The sequence below is a fragment of the Rutilus rutilus genome (genome assembly GCF_951802725.1).
Source record: "Rutilus rutilus genome assembly, chromosome: 12".
Taxonomy (NCBI): Eukaryota; Metazoa; Chordata; class Actinopteri; order Cypriniformes; family Leuciscidae; genus Rutilus; species Rutilus rutilus.
In genome coordinates, this window is record NC_140217.1 from 21,489,348 (window position 1) to 21,512,013 (window position 22,666).

The 22,666-nt window shown below is 37.2% G+C and overlaps 1 protein-coding gene across 1 annotated transcript in view; it reads left to right on the forward strand.

Annotated features, from left to right (window-relative positions):
- The window catches only part of pik3r5 (phosphoinositide-3-kinase, regulatory subunit 5), a 34,009-nt gene that overhangs the window by 998 nt on the left and 10,345 nt on the right, over window positions 1–22,666 (forward strand). Inside the window, exons 2-9 of the mRNA XM_084425365.1 lie at window positions 13,362–13,472; window positions 15,478–15,578; window positions 17,283–17,351; window positions 19,131–19,269; window positions 19,603–19,672; window positions 21,006–21,180; window positions 21,616–21,784; window positions 22,426–22,494. Of these exons, the coding sequence (XP_084281491.1) occupies window positions 13,373–13,472; window positions 15,478–15,578; window positions 17,283–17,351; window positions 19,131–19,269; window positions 19,603–19,672; window positions 21,006–21,180; window positions 21,616–21,784; window positions 22,426–22,494 (892 nt within the window). The 5' untranslated portion in view covers window positions 13,362–13,372. The remainder of the gene's footprint in view (window positions 1–13,361; window positions 13,473–15,477; window positions 15,579–17,282; window positions 17,352–19,130; window positions 19,270–19,602; window positions 19,673–21,005; window positions 21,181–21,615; window positions 21,785–22,425; window positions 22,495–22,666) is intronic.

The following is a 22,666-nucleotide window of genomic DNA, read 5'->3' on the forward strand; positions in this document are numbered from 1 at the left end:
TCATATGTGATGCACTGCACACATATTTTCAGGATCTGATATTTATACATGCAGCTGAATAAAAGGATATTTACTTTACTCTTGAAATCATTTTACTTGCAAATTAGTTTTCTATTTAATACTGTCTATAATATTCAAATGATATATTTATTTTCATTGCTGCCATAGCACTCTGGAAGAAAGTTCATAGTCACTCTGCAAGAGCTGGCCTTTAGTGTTTTGGTTGACTACAGCTTTAAAGTAGCGAGATACTTCTCCTTTTCATGCATAAACAGCATCCGACAGAAACTCTAATAATACATACAGAAGGACTTTTTTTTTTTTAGGCAGTCATGTGCTTGTCCATCAGCAACTTAAGAGACAGGATTGTCAAAATATGTTACTGTTCAGTTTAAACCACAGGAAGGTGGGTTTGGTTCATTTCAACTAACAGATAAATGGATTTAGCATATTTGTAAATGTTTCAGTACAGTACAACAGAAATTACTACAATAAAATGAATAAACAAATAGGCTAAGTATAATTTCTTGTGGCAAACATCCACTTGAATAAAATAACCGGTTCTTCACTTAATAACAGATCATTGGCCAAGCTTAAATTCCAGTTAAAGGGATAGTTCCCAAAAATGAAAATTCTGTCATCATTTACTCACCCTTAAGTTGTTCCAAACATGTATGAATTTCTGAACATAAAATACTATATTTTGAAGAATATACTATGGAAGTCAATGGGGTCCATCAACTGTTTGGTTACTGACATTCTTCAAAATATCTTCTTTTGTGTTCATCAGAAGAAAGAAATTCATACAGGTTTGGAACAACAATTATGACAGAACTTTCATCTTTGGGTGAACTGTCCCTTTAATCTAAAGCCTGCTGGAAGGCCACAGATTGTGCAACTAGACAGTGGAAATGAAACTGGATGAAAGTTTCAGTGGTGACGTGTGTATCATTGCTTTTAAACACTGGTCAGCCTGTAAAATGTCACTGGACAAAAATATGTCTGTGCTCAGACTGTAGGAAAGTTATTGAGTAATGTATTAGTTCTATGTATAGTGTGTATATCTATGTACACCAGGGATGGGCAACTTCGGTCCTGGAGGGCCACTGTCCTACAGTTTAGCTCCAACCCTGAAAAAATCACCTGCCAGTAATTTTCTAGTAATCCTGAGGACCTTGATTAGCTTGTTCACGTGTGTTTGATTAGGGTTGAAGCTAAACTGTGTAGGACAGTGGCCCTCCAGGATATATATATATATATATATATATATATATATATATATATATATATATATATATATATATATAATAGATAATATGTATATCTAATGTATGATTCCCAAAAGCAGATTCCCAAAACCCGTATTCAGGCACAGCGATTATGCATTTTTATTACATTTGTATCTCTTTAAATGGCTGCCATAATACATGTTTTTGTCAGCCAGCTCCTCTATGTTCAGAATTCGTTAGGTTTGAGTCATAATTTGAAGTGAAAGTAACTCCTTTATAATCAGACATATAGGCGTTGGTTGTCTGACATGAAAGACATGCTAAAGTTGTTTTGTGTTAAACCTCTTCCTGTTTGTATATGACAGTAGGGTTCATATCTTTTCAATCAATTTCATATTCCTCACTGTTTTTACCTGTGAACTCGCACACCTGGCATGGACAAAATGTGATCCTTTCCAAATATAGAATGTGCTTTATTTATTCTACATATTTATATTCCACTGGCACACTTATTTATCCACATCATATACTCAAATACTCAAGCTGCTTATGACTGAATCATATCGGTTATTCATGATAAAAGGAACTCAGAACACAGAAATTCTGTTCAAACAGACTGGATACAGAACAATAATAGTGCGAAATATGTACACTACAGTATTACATCTTTGGACGGGCACTTGTAAATTTCACAATATGGGGATTTCCATCATTTTACTTGGTAAAAAGAACATCCATAGGAATGAATAGGTATTCAGATCTTTCTAAAGTTGTTTTTCATCATCTTTCTATAATAAAAATAATATATAAAATAGATATAATTTAAAAATAGATATTAAACATCATATACAGTACACATTAGACATACAGTAGTGACCAAAAGTGATGTCCAGCCCAGGAAAACTTCAAACTTTGGATGACATCCTGACATCCAAAAATTTGTTAAAGATTTTGTAAGCATATTGCATTTTTTCTTCTTTCTTTTTTTGTGATGACGCAATGAAACCTGCCAAATTGTGCTGACATAATTTTTGGTCAGGCTGTCATAAAAAATTATGAACACATGCAAAAACAAGAGAGAACCGGCAACATTTTAATACCTGATTATGTTGTTGTCAATGTATTTTTTTTTTTTTTTTTAGTGAGCTTTTTTTTATTTATTTTTTATTTTTTTAATTTTTTTAGATTTTTTTGTCATAGAAAAATAAAACCTGTAACTGTAATGTACCCATTTTTTTTCTCAAATAATTCTGTCAGATAAATACCTTTACATATTTATATTTTATGAGGGAAGAACAATATTATATATAGCCTATATATATCCTCGTCCTCGTATTTTGAAAAAACAAAACAATGCCCATCACTTTTGCCCACTACTGTACACAAAATGTATAAAAAATATTCAAATGGTTTCATATGCAAAGCAGCAAAAACTAAACAAAATAGAACATTTTATTACTAAGCAAAAATCTATTTTAATTGACAAATTTAGACTTTTTTCTCTCAACGAATTTGCTTGTTTCCTTGATTTATATACAGCACACTACCCCTCAGTTCACTGTTCAATACAACATCACTGTAAAAAGTGAACAGTTGGATCAACTTAAAATAATTACTTCAATTGGTAACACTTAAAGAAATTAAGTTTTCTCAACTTAAATTATCACGTTTTTCACTTTTTACAGTGCATGCTCTCAAACTGAGGTGATTGTAAAGTTCCCACAGGTACCAATAGAGGCTAAAAAGGAAAGAATAGAGTTCCTCATTTCCGCCTAGACAGGAGCAAATCAGCATCCTGGTTCTGGTAAATATTGCTCTGTGATAGATCCCCTGCATCCTACTGTATCTGCTCAACCGGGCCACTGTGTCGGCGGCAGCATATAAAAAGGAAGCACTTACCATTGAATGTTGTCACCATTGTTCGACTGCTGTTATTTCCTAAAACGATCACGGCAGGGGGAGTTTGTCCTTATTGTTGTGGGAGGGAGGGATGTGGATGAGAAGACTCTAGGCTCACAGGAGAAGGCGCATTGGGGATATTGGTCCCCATCAATCAGAGACTCCACACAATGAGCGTCGACCCCCTCGCGGTGTGGGAGTCTATCACAGCGGCCGATCGCACCACAACAATGGAGCAACACCTGTTTCCTCGGCAAAGCTCGGGAGCAACCTTCCTGTACAGGGCTGTTGGAAATATGATCAGGAGAAGGAGCTAGCTGAGATGAACGTTCATGCTGGGTCACAGTGGGAACGTGAATCAGCTGAGATGAAGAGAGCATCTCATCAGATATGCTGTTAGGATTTGAGGTTATCTTAAATATGGAATTGATGGTCCAGTGTTTGTACTGTCCCCGTTTCATAATGATCATCTGTTTAAAAGTCTCAAAAAGTTGTAGTGTATGGGGTATTGTGTTGTTTTGTTCACTCAAATAATCCTGGGTAAAATGGCTAAAACTGAATTTAATGCTTGTTTTTAGAAAATCAAAACATCCAAATTTTGAACACACCTTTGCTGACTCAGGATAATGTACTTCAAGCAAAGGCCCTGGTTGCATTTCACTCATTCTGTTCATAGTCTGCACACCTCAAGCCTCTTTGCTTCACATAGGAAGTTTGCTGGGATTGTGTTTGTGTTGCCCAGATGAAATCATCCTCTCACATAAGAGGATGTGAACACATCCTTTTACGTGTCAACAAGGTCACTTCCACATTTTCAGAGGTTGCAAAATGAACAAAGGGTTATAGGCATCTGACTGACTGATGGCTGCTGGTCACTTGTTTGCACCAGTTTGATCTTTTATTATGCCACTAATCAGAGCAATGATGTAAAAATGATCTAGAACAGTGCTTCTCTGGGGGCCCTCAGCAAACTAACAAAGGGACTGCATGATTATTAATATATTAAATATTAAAACTAATCCCAAATAATATAATTAACACGTTTCATTTGTTAACATTATTTAACGTATTAACTAAACAAACTAACCGACAGCAATACATCGGTCACTGTATTTGCTCATCTTTGTTAACGTTAGCTAATACAAATCCAGCTGTTCATTTATTGTTCGTGTTATACTTCACAGTGCATTAACTTATGTTAACAAACACAACTTTTGATTTTAATAATGTATTAGTAAATGCTGAAATTAACATTAACAAAGATTAATCAATGCTGTAGAAGTGCAGTTCATTATTAGTTCATGTTAACTAATGTAGACAACATTAGTTAAACAACAAAAAATTATGCAACAGTTTGCATAATTTTTTTTGAGTTATGACAACTTTGAGTAAATTTACATTCAACCAACAATCTACATTGAGTTAAAGGAACTTAATAATTTGTAGCTTAAACACAATTTAAGTTGATTACTCAAAAACATTAAGTCGCTCCAACTACCAGAGTTGGAACCAATTAATCTTATCTATTTCAGTTCAACTTATTCACTTAACTTCTTTAACATGTATATTTAGTGAACAAGTAAGATATTAGAACAACCACTAGAACAATGTTATATATTTTGTTGAGTTGTGTACTTACATTATCCCAAATGATTCTAAGAATGTTTAAATACAGAGAAATAAGCAGTTTTAACCAGGACACAGACCGTGTCCGTGCGTCGCCTATCAATGACATCATAACGGAGTTACCCATGATTTCCGGTTTTGTTTTGTTTTGTTTTGTAGAAACCATGGAAACACCAAAGACACTTTAATATATTACGCGTTTTATTAGACAGATGAGCAACTGTTTGGATACAGTACATTCATCAACAGAAAACTAATCATTGTTATATAGCTAAACTCAGTTAGTCTTTTTGTTTAAATCTTGTTTTCTTGATTTACCGCGAGTGCCATTTTTAAAGCCCAATATCAATCTAGCTCTCTGCACTGTGCAAAAAGTGTCTCATATAGTCACCGCTGAGCGAACGCACAGTAGTATTATAACAACTTTCAACACGTATCATTAATAAATCTTTAATACTGTAACGTAGTGATCCACTGGAGGCAAGTTTGTAGAACCCAAGTGCAGTTTATTCAAAGATCCAAAACATAAAACAAAATACAAAACAAAGACTTGGCTTGGCATGGCATGGCATGGCATGGCATGGCATGGCAAAACATGAAACTCACAGACAGCGGTTACACAACCAAAATACAAGACAAAGACACATGGCAAACATGAGGGCTTAAATACACAGACTAATGACAAGACAAGAGACACCTGTGAACAATGATCAGAGTGATTCTGTCACAAGAGAGAAACACAAGATCCAGTTGTGAATAAAAAGGCAGTTTATTAAGTAAACAGAAAAGATCAAGGCTGATAAGTTTCTAGAGAATCAGAAATATATTTCTCCATGGCCTCCCTCTCCGGAGCAGAAAGGGAGTATAATCAGCCCTTAGGCGGAGACGTACCTGCCAATAAGTCTATAGCAGGACGTCGTAAGGACGATGCGGAGGAAGATAAGCAGCTCGAGACTTGCTGAACACTTCCTTCAGGTCAAGGTACTCGCTGGGCACGTTAGACATGTTCGCCTGTTCATCCTGCAACACAGAACAAGACACAGAAGAACACGCAAACACCAAACAAGACGCATGACAATTCTCGCTCCAAGACATGACAGTGTTCTGACGCCAGTTTATGTGAGGGTTGTGGAGTGTGAGCCAGGGGTGACCCAAGACAACGGGAGCAAAAGCAGAGTCAATTAACAAAAAATGAATCTCCTCCATGTGGTTGCCTGATGTGATGAGACTCACCGGTGCGGTAGTGTGTGATGATGGATGACAGAGGTTGTCCACCCAGTGCATTTCAGTACCTCTTACCTACTGACGGGCCTTGACTTTTACGAGACACTTCACTGCAATGTGTCCCACAGCTCCACAGTAGAGACACAGTCCCTGTGTCCTGCGTCGCTCCTTCTCCTCCCGGGAAAGACGAGCTCTACCCACCTGCATGGGTTCAGGATCGAATGAGGGACCGACCATAATCACAGGAAGTGGTGAAGGGGAGATCCTCCATTGCTGGAACCAGGCCTCTCTGGACACGATCTCGACGCCGCAGCCGCGCGTCCACTCGGATGGCCAGATCAATCAAGTCATCTAATGCTGTGGGTAACTCCAGGGCGTAGATCTCGTTCTGGATACGGTCGGCCAACCAATGCAGAAACATGTCCCACTGCGCCTTGACATTCCACTTCCACTCCGCAGCCAGCGTGCGGAACTCGATGGAATAATCAGTAACAGTCCTGTTACCCTGACATAGATCTGCCAACACTCTGGCCGCTTCTCTGCCTGAGACGGCACGATCATACACCTTCATGAGTTTATCGCTGAAGGTCTGAAATGATGAAAGACACTGATGTCCTTGTTCCCACACTGCTGTTCCCCAAAGCGCCGCTCATCCCGACAATAGTGTTATGACGAAAGCCACTTTTGACTCCTCAGTGGGGAATGATGTATGCTGTAGAGCAAAAAACAGTGAACATTTTGTCAAAAATGCACGGCATAATTGAGGCTCACCAGAATAGGCAGCTGGCGGTGGCAGTCGAGGTTCCATGATGCGAACGGAGCGGTCTGTGGGTGGAACAGCAGGTGATGGGTTGGGCGCAGGGCACAGTGGGCACCTGGGCAGGCTTGGTCCTTAGATGTTGTAGCTGGGTGGTCAAGTCCGAAACCTGCGCTACCAAGGCCTGAACTGCACGACCCGTTGCCATGATCTGATCCTCTTGACGTTCCAAACGAGCATTGTTATTAGTCAGAATGTCTCTTAGTTCAGCAGCATTCGCTGGATCCATAATGGTCAGATCGTTCTGTCACAGGAGAGATACACAAGATCCAGTTGCGAATGAGAAGGCAGTTTATTAAATAAACAGAGAAAAGAACAAGGCAGGATGGACTGATGCAGAGGTGCAGGTCGGAGTTCAGGTCTTGGCAGCGAGGAGACTGCAATGGGCTGAAGTCCGATGATCCCTGTAGAAATCAACCAATCGTGAACAGAGCAGATAGTCCAAAATTAGAGCAGGCAGGTAACACAGGAACTGGAGACAGAGAACCACTGACAGGGCAAGGTGACAAAACATGAACCTCAGAACGATCTGACAATGAACACGACAAACACAAGACTGGACACATTAACTCTGTCATTCTGCAACACCTGCGGCTGATCTGATCAGCTCGTCAGCACAGTTGGTAACTAAGCGACGCTGATAGGCAATCAGACCAGGGGCCTGTTTCAGAAAGGAGGTTAAGTGAAAACATTAAAGTATGTTAACCCTGAATGGGAGAATCAGAATGGGAGGTATGTCAAACCTGAGAAAGCAGAGTAAGTCAAGCCCGTTTCTGAAAGAGAGGTAACTTATACTCAGAGTCAGTTACCATGGTAACTTACTCTGTGAACCTAACCTGGTCAGGAGCAGGTTTTCTTCGGTAAACCCAGAGTTTCTTTCGGTCTCCTCCCCTTTTTTAAAGAGGAAGCAGTGTTTAAACACCTCATTCTTTCTTTCAGTAAATTTATTCATTGCTGTTTTTACTGCTGTTTTTTTCTATTTTTTTAATAAGATATATAATATCAATATCTATATAATATCTATGTAACTCCTTAACTGGCAACTGAAAATACAGTAGTAGATTAGAGTTAGATAATGTAGTTCTAAACACATTCTACAGAATTAAACTGTGGCATTTACTGAAAATCACTGAACTGTGTTCATCTGTGCAACAGAAGTTGATGGACTGTCCTCCTGCTGTTCTTCCACACTCTGGGGGCGCGGGGAGAGATAAGAATACCCGTTTATACTTAGATTTAAACTTAGATTCTATAGGCTACTCCACATAAAAATGTGAAGAAATCTGAATGTGTAGACTGTTTGATGTGTCGACACATAATATTAACATTACCTCTGTAGGCCTCTCTGTGGCAGCAGACACTCTTTATCCCCATCGTCCTGTGAAGATGAGCATTTGGTTGAGTACACTTTATAACACTATTTGCCATAATTTCTGGTCTATTGAGTAGGCTACTTACGACTACCTGGGGTTCTGTTGGGACAGGAGGCTCCAAAAGACAGGTATTAACATCAGAATCTGTTGGGACCAACAAAAAACCCAAACCAAAGTGAAATAAATGGAAATATCAAAAATAGCCTATATAAAAAATAACACATATGTACACTTACATTTTATGAAGGCCCTTGGATCTTCGGGAGTGACTGGCTCTGAAGTCCCTCCAGGAATTCCCTCAGCCAAAAATGCTGCTGCACTGCTAGACACTGGATGCTATTTAGTAATTTAATATGTCAAATATTTGTAAAGTCAGGTAGCCTACCTACACCCATGATATGCTCAAGCCTTACCTGATTGAATTATGTTTTTATATTTCATTTTCAGCTGCTGCCATGTTCTTTTAATATCTGCAGGATTGCACCTACATGAACATTTAAATTAGGTTGAATAACATACTGTTATTTCAGTTTCACTTCTGATATTATAACAGTTGGGTAAGTTACTCTAAAATAGTTGTTCATTACTATAACTACAAATTACATCTTCAACAGTGTAATTAGATTAATGTAATAATGACTATCTTTAGAAAGTATTGGTCTAAGTTACTTATTACTAATTACTAAATCCCATATCAACCTCAACCATTGAACAATACAAGGAGAGACAAAAACTGCACTTTTAATGCTTTCAAATAAACAATATACAATTGCATTCTTGAACTGACCAAAGTGTACTGTAGCTAGAGGGAGAAGGTTACATTAAAAATATGCCTTTTAAACATGTATGTAGAATTGTTATGTAGTCTAATGCAATTACATCAGATTTTACTTTAAATTACAGAAGAATTAAGAGTAATCCCTTTAATTAAATTACAGTATTTAGATTAGGCCTACTTGGTAATTAATTACACCCATCACTGTATAACAGTAATTAAAATGTAAACTTACGCATTGACTCGAGCAACTGTTTTCTCCCTAGCTAACTCTGTCCTTCGCTGCTGCAGCCTATATTTAAAAAATAATAATAATATGTGTTCGTACCACTGATCTATATAGAATGACATGTCATTATATAGATCAGTGGTTCGTACTCTCCATATGCTTGCAGAAGCTCGTTCAGTTCTGCTGAGAAATATGCAGACCTCTTTTTGTTTGGCGCTGTTGCCATGGTGACTCATAATATCTGCGCTCCATTGATAATGGCTTTTTATAGTTGTGGTGCACGCACTTAACCAAAGAGTTACTTCTATACTCTTTGCTTAACTCAGAGTCAGTCAACTCAAGAGTTGATTGAACTAACTCATTTCAGCTGTTCTGTAACCGAAAACTCATGAGTTTCCCATCTCAGGGTAAGTCAACTCAGAGTTCAAGTTTTAACTCAGAGTTGGTTGAACTTCTGAAACAGGCCCCAGGACAGTACACACAAACATGAACAGGCAAACCTGCAAACCGTGACAGATACTTTTAATAAATCAATACTACCACAATTGCGGCTTTGTTTTAATTACAGCAGAAATAACAATATCTTAGCCTATATAGTGGGGAATATTGTGATAGTGGGGATATTTGAGTCAAAAAGGCTGAGAACCACTGAAATGGATGAAAAGCATGTTGAAGACATATTAAGAAAGAAAAATACTATGGATATGGAGGTCAATGGCTAGCGTCAACTGTCTGGTTAACAGCATTCTTCAAAATATATTCCTTGTGTTCAGCAGAAGAAAGAACTATTCATTTTGGGTGAACTATCCCTTTAAAGTTTTGTCAGTAAAAAATGCAATGGAGCCCATCCTCTCAAATTCTAGTCTTGTGTTTGACTCCATCTTAGTCGAGTCTAAGTCAAGGCTGAGTATGTGTAACAGAATATGTAACAAGATCAAAGACGTTTTAACAGGGTGGGTTTAACTTAGAAATTAGACATTAGAAATGATTTGATACAGGAATTAAATTCATACCATACATGACCTGCACTATATGTCTCTGTGTACAAATATAAATGATTTACAACAATGAGTAATCAATTGGAAAAATCCACATTTCACATCTGGGTTGTAATTTACAGTAATTTGCACCTGGCATCTGTTAATAAAGGTGCAACTTTCTGTAAAATTAGTCAATGAAATATCAATCAAATGTAAACAAAGCTTTTTGTTCACCATTATAATGGAAATGGCAATCAAAAGTTCAGTGATTAATTAATTCCTTCCAGGCAATCTGGTAAGGCTGTAATAGAGCTCCATAAGGTCATTAAGGCCATATCAAGCTGTTCCCACTATTGCTCGCAGGCCTATTGTTGTGCTTGACAACAAGTGACTTGTAACAATAACAGATTGCCTTAAATAACCTTTAATCAGAGACCAGTTTCTATAACTGCTTTAGGTTTCATTTTTCATCCGGTAACTTGTTATATGATTGGTAGTTTGAGTTCTCTTAAGTTGCTTAATGACTGACAAACCAACATGTGGGTTTTAAACTTTTGATTTCTCTTGAGCTAACACCAGCAAATTCCCCCCAGCAGTGACCACAAAAAATATGATGATAATGATATATGTATTTCTGTTGCAGAATGATTGCATTTGCTGCTATGTATAAACTCATCATCTACATCCTGTATTTTATTAGATCAGAAAAAGCCCCTGACATCAGATAGGAAATCAGCTTAATCTATTTTCAACACTGTTCTGCTTTTCTTAAATTGACATACAGTCCTATATGTGATGGTTCCGCCTATATAGGCTATAGGCTATATATATATAATAGGCTAGGCCTATTAAATGTTTTTAATATATATTATATTTTTACAATTTCGAAAAGCTTCTTTGAAAATCATCTCCTAAAACATTTTATCCATCATTCAAACTCTCAGTTTAACCGCAAAATAAAACAAACATGCGATTATGTGAGGCATTATCTAAAATAATCTCACTATTTCATAATGTTATTTATTTTAGACGTACAGGTTCCCTTGTAAAATAGTTTGTACCACAACAAACCTTTGCACACAGCCCTTATAGGCTATATTGTGCGGTGAGCTTCTCGGTTTATGCAAATCGACTTTATGACGCATGACGCTCAATGGGCCACACGCTTAGCGTGTTAATGCAAGATGCAACGTCAATGATGTTTGGTGAGTGATGAGTGTTGTGGATGCGTTAAACAAGTGTTTACAAGCAGCTAAGTGAAGCAAAAAGCTTGACTCTAGTTTATCATCTAAAAATATTGGTGGTTTGAGCATTGAGTTTAATATCTCTTTGAGTGTTTGTCTATGGTTTGGGGGATTTTTTGTGTTTTGACATTGGGGAAGTTTACTCTGAAGTAAAAATACAGCAGAATATGAGCCAGATCTAGCCACACTTATATTACATTCAAGTTGATATTCTAATATACTGACCCAACAACCTTAATTTGTAGCCTATATTAAAAACGATCCACAGAAACGTATGCATGCATTGCAACTCGAGTCCGTTCACACACAACGCGTTTTTTTTTTTTTAAACAGGAGAATAAGAATTAGAATTTAAAAATTAAAGCTGATTTAAGTTTAACTTGAGAGCTCGTTTTTTTTTTTTGAGAGCAAAAGTCCAACACGTGAGTGTAGTGTTTTTTTTTACATAGAACGACTGGGAAAGCAGCGCATTGGAATGGATAAAGGGATAATTCTGTCATCATTTATTCACCAGGTTGTTCCAAACCTGTATAAATGTATTTGTTCTGTTGTACACAAAGGAAGATATTAATAAGATTGTGGGAGACTGAACTGTTCTGGGGCACAATTGACTTCCATAGTATTGTTGTTCCTACTATGGGAGTCAATGTTGCCCCAAAGCGGCCTGGTTACAAACTTTCTTCAAAATATCTTCCTTGTGTTCAGCAGAACAAAGACATTAGGTTAAGAAATGAAATATAGCCTACAGGTTTGGAACAACTTGAGGGTGAGTAAATGATGACAGAATTTTCATTTTGGGTGAACTATCTCTTTAATATTTGTAAGGATTCTATCTATATCTCTGTCACAGCAGCACTTTAAAAACTACCAATGTCAGCCAAAGTTGAAACATTTAGCTGAACATGTCAAGTTATTGCGAATTTAAACATTCATTGGCCACTGACTCACTGGGAGAAAAAAAAAGAATTACCATATGTGGTTCTTTGCATTTAGGGAAATTAGTCTGGTGGAAGATAAATATTTGTCATGGTTTAATGTCAGTACTTTACTCCTTTACTTTACCTCTATTGGGGAATTTTTTCTCTCATAAAAGGATTCTTTTGATTTCAAAACTTGCATACATGTAGCCTATATCTGTGCATGCTCTGTATTTCAATCGACAAAAAGAGTTTTTTTTTCTATTATTTTTGAACTCAGTATTTTTTATTATCCTGTGGCCGGTTGCATACACTTTTAAGGCTTGTCTTACAAGTTTTTTTCTTCAAGACTGGTAAAAAAAAAATGTTTAAGGCCATTACACAAAAAGGTAGATTGGTCTCATTAGAATCTGAAAAGTAAGAGCCCTAATTAATTTACTAGTTTGTCAGCCTAGTTCTTACCACAGTGTTTTGTTTATGCAACTGGTCCCTGTGTTCCCAGGCAACGTACTAGTGTTGTTTATTGCTAGATGGCAGGTGCCATACCTCTAACAGTAAATGTCAGGAACTTTAAATGTTATCAGGAAGAAAAACAAACAGTAGGCAATCCCCGTAATAATCCCTAAACACGATAGTTCTCTTGAAATTCTCTGACACCGGGTAGAACATTTTCCTAAACCTCAACATCATTTACAGACATGCAAAGGATGCTGTGTGTTTACTTCCCTGAAAAAGACACATGCGTGTGTTTGTCTATGCAGATAGCATTATCTGGAATGACAGATATTTTATTACACATGCTGCTGCTTCTTTCAGGTTAGACAAGCTGTGTTATTGGATGTACAGTTAGAGCCAGACTGAAACCTCAAGCATAAAAGCGTAACATTCTTCTTTGACTGATCTGATTGAAATTCTTCCATGGACATATAAGGAAGCTGTTCAGCTGTATTATGTAATATTTTCTTGGTATTGTATTTACAGATTGGATATAGGAGGCAATGTTTTGCAGCTTCCTTTATATGACTTTAGTTATTATGTTTCTTTATAGTAACAGTCAAGATGCAGCACACCTCGTGCACAGAGGACCGGATCCAGCACGCTCTGGAGAGATGCCTGGATGGACTCCGGCCATCAGAGAGCCTGGCACAATCCTGGAACGGTAAGGCTTACCCTCTGCTGCTGATGATGATGATGATGGGTCGCTGTTGGTTGACATCACTGTTTTTCATTTCTTTCTTTTTTTACTTCTGTAATGTTTTCTCATTGGGTTTCAATCATAGACTGTAAAATGGTTTCAATTGAGCTTATTTTACTGATAGGGATATAGGCATGATTTGGCATTTGGGTTGGCCTGCTGGCTAATTGTAAATTGGCTTTTCAGTGTTAATTCATGCAAATAATTCAATGACAACAATCTTCTCTTTTTTTTTGTCTTCACCTAATAATTTATTCAAAAATACATAGATTTAGTACATGCATATTGTGACAAATACACCTCTTCTATGATGGACATGTTTTTAATTTGTTTATGAAATTTTTGTTTTGATATTTTTTTGGGGGAGCATAGAGTACAAAAAAAATAGACAATTAGATATACTCATACGATTACCCTAATATTAATATATATATATAACCACGTCATTGCTTATTATATTATTTATACATATTTTTTCCATCAAATCGGTCGTGCAACCAAGTAATGTGATGCAGACAACATTCAGAAACAAAACTAAACAAGAAATAATATTATAGAGAGAGACCCCTGCAGATCATCATGACTTTGTGTCAAGAAGTCTTTTAAAATATCACATAAATAACATGTATGATAACATATTTTCCTTGCTTTATCATAAAAGGGTCCATCTTTATCTTTTATGATAAAGCAAGGAAAATATGTTACGTCCCGCACCTGCACCTGATTGTAGCGTTTAATTGTGTGAACGAAACGCTACTTTTCCACTATAAAAGCGTTTTTTAACTAAATGGCCTCAAAGATAGCATAATACACAGCTGTGATATAATAACATATTGGGAGAGTTGAATTAGGCCTGATTTGTTTTCTATTTCTCTGTTTTGCAAAGGCCATGAATATGATCTTCATTAGTTGTGTATTTGCCTTGGTTGGTGTTTTTATATACCAGGAAACTGGTTTTTGAATTAAGACAAAAAAAGATAACACCCGTCACATTTACTGATAAACTGTTATAATGTTGTTTGTGTAAAATGTGCTGCGTAGTGTGACACTGTTGATCGATTCAGAAAAAATATGTTATTCTCAGAGTCTGTCCTAAAGGAAATGTATTATTTTACACCTTCACCTTCAGCAGTTTTTAACTAAATGGCCTCAAAGATGGCATGATACATAGCTGTGATATACTATCATATTGAGAGAGGTGAATTAGGCCCGATTTGTTTTTATTTCTCTGTTTTGCAAAGGGCATGAATAGAATCTTTATCAGTTTTGTATTTGCCTTGGTTGGTGATTTTATGAACCAGGAAACTCGTTTTTGTATTAAGACAAAAAAAGATCACACCCGTCACATTTACTGATAAACGTTGTTATAATGTTGTTTGTGTCAAAAATTCTGCATAGTGTGACAATGTTGATAGATTCAGAAAAAATATGTTATTCTCAGAGTCTGTTGTAAAGGAAATGTATTATTTGACACCTTCAGTTGAGCAGGAAGCTGAGATGCATTTTGTCCTTCGAATAAATTAGAATTGGTATCAGTCACTGCAGATCTGTAGGAAAGCTTTGAGTGCTCAGCTCTGCATTGTTCATATTCTAAATATATGAGGTTCTGAGGTTAATCCCCGTTCTATCACTAAACCAGTATGATCTGTTTACGCTGCTGCTCTCAATTTGTACACCGCAGTGAGTATGTTCTCAGAATTCTAACCAAAACTGCACATCACTGTTTAGAGCAAAGAACCCGTTGACCCTAAACAGCGGAGATTTTCCTGTCTGATGTGTGTGTTCTTTATGTGTGCTTGACTCATTTGGTGGTGTCCGGGTTGTGTAGTGCCTGTGGTCACATGCATACTATGAGGGACTTGTTTTCTAATATCATCTTCATCTGAAGTATAAGTCACACATTTGTGCCTGTTTCACAGTTAGGGTTCTTATATGTGCATATCATATCTATGTTTGTGTGTTTGTGCAGCTGGTTGGTGTATGAACCGCTGGAGTCTAGAAGAGCTGTTAAAAAGAGACCCAGAGAACTTTCTCATTCTGCTGCAGCAAATTCTCAGAAAAGCCAGAGAGGTGAGTACGCATGTAAACACACAGCTAACTGAACAGAATACTACACCCGCATAGAGGTGATAGTTTCTGTCACGTTTGTGAACTGTCTATCCATACCCTCTCTGTTGAGATCTCTATGCCCCCTTGTGGGCTCTGCAGGATGTGACAGATCAGATCTAATCTATGCAAAGAAATTGGTGTTGTTTATAAAATTAAAGGTACACTATGTCACTTTTTTTTTTTTTTATGTACAAAATTAACAATATTTATATAAGGAATCAGTACATTATCAGTCCTTATTCCAAAATGTATTTTTGTCTTAGCCTGATTCACTATGGTAAGCCTATTATAAGTGTTTATTTTTTTTTAGACCTGACAGGACGGTTTTCACTGGAAATTGCGTACATACACCTGCGCGTGTCTCGTCATATCTGTAAATAGAGAAAAGATGCTCCAGCTACTTTGACGTGTATATGGTGTGGGAGTGGCATAGGTTAGTTGTCACAATGAGCGAGAAGGTTGACGTGGAGCACGCTAAATCTCGAACCTAACTTGCAATAAAACGAGAATCAAAAATGGCTTAACTTTTTGAAGATGGCGAGAATTGAGGGATATTAAAGGGATAGTTCACCCAAAAATGAAAATTAGCCAATGATTTACTCACCCTCAAGTCATCCTAGGTGTATATGACATTCTTCTTTCAGACGACTACAATCGGAGTTATATTAAAAAATGTCCTGGCTCCTCAAAGCTGGATAATGGCAGTGAATGGCCGTTTCTGTTTTGAAGTACATAAAAGTGCATCCATCCATCATAAAAGTGCTCCACACGGCTCTGGGGGTTAATGAAGGCCTTCTGAAGCGAAGCGATGAGTTTGTGTAAGAAAAATACCCATATTTAAAACTTTCTAAAGTAAAATAACTAGCTTCCGGCCAAACGAACATACGGATTCGACTTAACTGTAAAGCGGAATTTGCGCGAGTAATGCGACTTACTGCTGATATTTACACTACGCCATGAAGCACTGCGCTACTTCCGACATCATAAGTTTTGTAAGTTGCGCTTTAGGCGTAAGCAGACTGCGAATGTTTGTTTGGACGGAAGCTAGAATTTTACTATATAACGTGTTAAATATGAATATTTTTCTTACACAAACTTACACAAAGGCCTTTATTAACCGGAGCCGTGTTGAGAACTTTTATGATGGATAGATGCACTTTTATGGACTTCAAAACAGAAACGGCCTTTTTAATATAACTCCGATTGTATTTATCTGAAAGAAGAATGTCATATACACCTAGGATGATTTGAGGGTGAGTAAATCATGGGCTAATTTTCATTTTTGTGTGGACTATCCCTTTAAATGTTGTGAAAGCGAGGAGATGGTGTTTTTATTACTCAACAGGTGAGTAATGTATTTTATTAACAGATAAATCGCCAAATGCAGAGTTCATTGTAAAGCATTATCTACTGTGAAGGGTCATATTCACCTGCACAGTCATGCAGAGCCGAAGCACGACCAAAACAATGTTCTTCCACAAAATGTATGCAGTTTTGTTTTTTAAACAAAGAGGGGCAAAAGTTACATAGTGTATCTTTTTAAGTTTAGCAAAATGTATTTATTTAAAATAATTTTAGATGTATAGATGTGATCAAGAATACAAAGTTTGTCTGTAGGTGGTATGTAAAGGTGGTGATGATGTATATCTTTCTCTGCTGTTTTAGATTCAACTGGACTGCCATTACGAGCTTGTGGCCCCCTTGGCTCTCATGTTTGAGTCCACACTCCTGCAGGTAATCATTCTTGAACAAATTTACCAGAGCCTTGTAATCAGAAACTAGGAATTACTTCTGTTTTGTAGAATTTGTTTGTGTGTTCTTCCTCGCTGGGTTTCAGTTGAGCTAATGTCCCTCACAGGGACATAGACAGGATTTGCTTTCTGGGTGGGGCTATTAACATATTGTAAATTGACTTCTCCGTTTTAATTCACACAAATAATTAATACACATACAACTCAGTGATGCAACACTCATCTTTTGTCTGCATCTAATATAAAAAAATATGATTGTGGGGTTTTTTTTATGCTTGATTTTTTTGGGGGGGATGGGTGATACAACTATCCTAATATTCTAAGGATAGAAAAAACTTGAACCTTATAGTCTCATCTTGGTTGTTTCAAACCTGTATGAATTTATTCCACACAAAAGATGATATTTTGAAGAATGAATTCAGACAGTTGACGTACCCCATTGACTTCCATAGTAGGAAAAAATATACTTTGTAAGTCAATGGGGCCCATCAACTGTTTGGTTACCAACATTCTTCCAAATATCTTCTTTTGTATTAAGTAGAAGAAAGAAATTCATACAGGTTTGAGACAACTTGAGGGTGAGTAAATTATGACAGAATTTAAATTTTTAAGTGAACTATTCCTATTTGGCATAATCTTTTATTATTATATTTTAGCTTCACTGCTTATTAATACTAGAATTTTTCAGTCAAAGTCAACTAAGAATTATCTAATTAAAAATAAATTGTGGTATTAAATTGTGTGAATCTTAATTTTTGTCATTTATGAAAACCTTGAAATAAACCAAGTTTAAAGGAACACTCCACCGTTTTTTGAAATAGGGCTTATTCACCTTCTTTCCTACATTTAGGTGGGCAAATGCGTTTTTGTCTCAGGGCATGGATTGTTTTAGTTTGACAAGGTCGGCGCGAGCTTAGCTTAGCTTAATGAATGGAATCCTTTGTTGCCAGCTAGCATGTCCTGAGTAAAAGTTATAAAAAAAACCCCCAAAAAACCCCTAATTACTTCTTGTGGCCTGCGTATTCACAACCAGTACAAATAGCGATGCAGATTAACACTAGGCGATTTCCTAGGCAGATATTGACTATATTAGGGGGAAGCACAGCCGAAGCAGTGCAGAGATATCACGCAACACATGAAATCCCACGACTTCCGTCAACATACCGGCATGAATTGTAGCTGGCTATTTTTCCTACAGTACATGAATGGCGATGAACATGGCTGATTTTATGAGAGTAAATCATAAATCATTTATGAGAGTAAATTAAAAAAAGTAAATCACTTTTACTCAGGACATGCTAGCTGGCAACAAAGGATTCCATTCATTAAGCTAAGCTAAGCTCGCGCCGACCCTGTCAAACTAAAACAATCCATGCACTGAGACAAAAATGCATTTGCCCACCTATCTAAATGTAGGAAAGAAAGTGAACAAGCCCTATTTCAAAAAACGGTGGAGTGTTCCTTTAAGGAGTTATAAAATATAAAATAAACCTTAATGAAGAAATATTTACTATTCAGTTTTTCATCACTAATCAAAAAATATGAAATTTCTGTACATTTTTCAGCTTTTCATTCAAAATGATCTGCTAATATTGTGATTTCTAGTACAATATTCAGTATTAAATCAGAAAAATTAAAAGCAGCATTTTCAATCAGACTTTTGGACTCCACTTTGTTACAAAAATTGCTCTCAATTTGGGCTTTATCTCATTTACCCAGAAGCTGATGTTAATGAAATCACATGTCTTTTTTCTCTTTGCAGGTGCCTTTTTGTCCATCTAATGGAGAGATTCTGACAGAAGCTTGTGAAGTGTTTCATGGCTTCCTAGCGTGGCCTGAACCCTACTGCAGTGTGTGTCGCAGCCTGCTCTCCACCTTACATCAAGAGCTTAGAGCTCCAGGTAGCACATTGACATCAATACACTCAAGATAAACCATCAGGCAACTGACTGCCTTAATAAGGACCAGCTAGTTAACCTTGTCCCAATCTGCTAATTCATTATTTTAATCAAGAAAAAGGTGATGTAACATACTGCCCCTCAGTGGTTTCAAGAAGCATTGCAATTATTTTCTAAATAAGTCCTACACTTGTTTTTCCGTTTTAAGAGCACTAGTAGTACCTTAAAGATTACTTAAAGCACACTCTAACGTCAGTGCATTCACTATGAAGTTGATTTGTTACATAATGTTAAAATCTGATGAAACGTGTTCTTGTGTGTGTTTGCTTGAATCAGGAATTTCATACCACAGACTGGTAAGAGAGGAACAAGGCCTTGCCGTCTCCAGTCAGCGCTCTAAGATCATGTGAGTGTGTTTCCACAGAAGCAGGAGGAAATCCTGTTGTGTCAGTTATTGCTCAGCCCTTTGTGGTTGCAGTCTTCACCTCTCGCTTCCTGTGTCAGTTCTTGGATATCCAGAATTTAATTGTCATATTATACAGTACGTCTGTTTTAAAATGAAATTATGACATTGGCCATAATATTGCAAAAATTGCCCTGCTAGTGCTAACAGTAAGATATGTTATGAGTATCTTAACAAATCCTTTTCTGTGTGAAATCTAATCTTTGTGTTCACTGACAAAAACGTCCACCATGTTTTTTGGACAGGGCAGCATGGTAATATCATGTTTATCTTATTTATTTGAAGTACCCTGTAAATACCATGGTATATAAATATGGTAATTATTCAGTACCATGGTATAATTCAATAGTTCTCAACTGGTAGGTCATGTGTCACCTGTCTGTTTCGAAAACAATACTTAATGCAAGTAATAAAATACGAAATAAGATAAGATGATGAAAAAATGTTGAAATAAAGAATTTGTGCATCCAGTCAATTTTATTTGTCATTTGGCTATCATTTATTTGTCATATGGCAAATACAAATATAAATACCATATTTAGCCTGGTATTTGACACTAATGCACTACCATTCAAAAGATTGAGGGTTTTTCTTTTAAATAAATTAATACTTTATTTCAGCAAGGATGCATTGCATTGTTACAGCACAACTGTTCTCAACATTGATAAAATAAGAAATGTTTCTTGAGCACCAAAGCAGCATATTAGAATAATTTCTGAAGGATCATGTGACACTGAAGACTGGAGTAATGATGCTGATAATTTTAATTATAATATTTAATTTAATAATCTTACATAAAGGGGATTTCACCTTTTGCAAGCATGTCACTTTGTAAAAAAAAAAGAGTACAGCCTGTAGACTTAACACTTAATACCCACGCACATGACGTCACCGGTTTCACAAATTTGAGTTTTTATATTTTACACGGAGACTATACTGTTTAACCCCGTTTTCAAAAGTGTGCATTTTCAGGCCCCCAAAACGCCGTTGTCGTGTAAATGGATGGCCAAAATGCATAAAAAGTTTTCAGTTTTTAGCAGAAAACAGTGTTGTGTAAACGGCCCCATAAAAAAACACATTCACCCCAAACTTTTGTACGGTAGTGTAGCTAGGGCAAGTCTCTAGATGTGTTTAGCTCAAACCCTAACCAAACACAACAAACTAATTAATTAAGGTGTTCAGAATTACTTAAATTAAGCTTATCTGTGGCCACGACTGCTGTGTTTGCTCAGTGTTTCACTACAGTGATGTTTTCTGATGTTTTTTTCTGTTGCAGTACGGTGTTGTTGATGAACCCGGCTGAGGTGCCTGCTGAGTTCCTGTCTGTGGCGGAGCAGCTCAGTGGAGCGGAGGTCTCACAGAGAGAGAGTAGCGTTACACTCATTAAACACAGCTTCCAGGCAGTGCTGGGAACTAAATACCCACTACAGTCCATCAGCGGTGCTCTGCAGGTACACCTCACATGACAAGATCTTTGCTGTTTTAATGGGCTCCAAAAGACTTGAGTTGATACAGAGTGAATGTGTGCATCAGATTATGATTGAGTGTGTGTAAAGTTTGGGCGTATCACTCTGTGGGAGTCAGGACATGTGTGATGTGTGCTGGGGTTGGTTGGTTGATATGGATGTGTGACCAAATGACTCATATGTGGGTTGGTGGGTGGCTAATGGAGAATAAATAGACGGGTTGAGTGGGAGTAACCGAGGGGAAAATTTTGTTATAATAGTTTTACTTGCAAAAGGTGAAATTCACTATATGTGAGATTACTTGGAAGTTAGAATCAGGGTTGACTTCATTTGAAACCTTGCTAAACATTCATCAAATTCTGACTTTGAATGACTTGCAACAACGTAAGAGGATATATGACTAAGTTGATTCCTTTTCAGTGCCTTGGTGATGATGAGTTGACACAGGTCCTGTCCTCAGTGAGTGACCTTCTAGAGTCTTCAGCAGCCATGACAGATATAGCTAAAGCTCGAGAACATGTGGAGAGTGGCCTGGAGGCGCTGCGTGAAAAGCTTGACATTCCAGCCTTCAATGGCCTGATGTCAGATGGTACAATCTTCCTACACTTCCTACTTCTAGCCCACCTCACAAACCATAAATAGACAGTGAAATGTGCTTTGAATTGCTACCAGACTTGAGTCCAATGTAATACTAATTAAGCATGATGAAATCTTAATACTTTTTAAATTCCATTTTTCTTTCTAAATCAGTGGTTCTCAACCAGGGGACGGGGCCCACTAGGGGCCTTAACACTGACCACCTGTGAGATGAATTGGAACCTCAGCTGCAAACCACGCATAATCGCCTTATATTCTGTTGACTGAATAGGATCAAATCCTTGTAGCCATGTTTCCTAAAAGAATGGAAAACTGTTATAGCAAACTCCTTATTAAAGCCAATGGCTTTGAAATATGTGGGCATCTACATACTTTTGGCCATTTGAATTTGTGGTCTACATCCTATAGGGTTTCATGGTTGTTGCTTGGTTACATACAGTACTACTCTATTTGTCTGGGCAGCAGTAGTACATATTACCTGGCTCCAACTCTTAGAAACTTAACCAAGATGGATGGCCAACATGAAGCAATAATGCTGATGGCATGATTTTTCGGCTTGGGAAACAGTGGTGTGTTGGGTTTGGAGTGGGCTGGTGATTAATGAGAAAGACTTTGTTGTGTTTGTGTCACTAGGGGTTCTTCAGACGCTCAGCCTTCCAGCAGCCAAGTGCTACACCTTCCATTGGGACAAGGATAATTTTGGTAGGACACAGAATTCAAGCTTATTCAAACATTTGTTTGGCTGTTTTGGAATTATAAACATTATAAGATTGATTTCCAGTCGCTTTGATTTAGTTTAAAATATCATTAAGGGGGTTCATGAATTGGAAATGAATCCTCCAGCTAATAATGACCCTCTGAGCCATGATTTTCC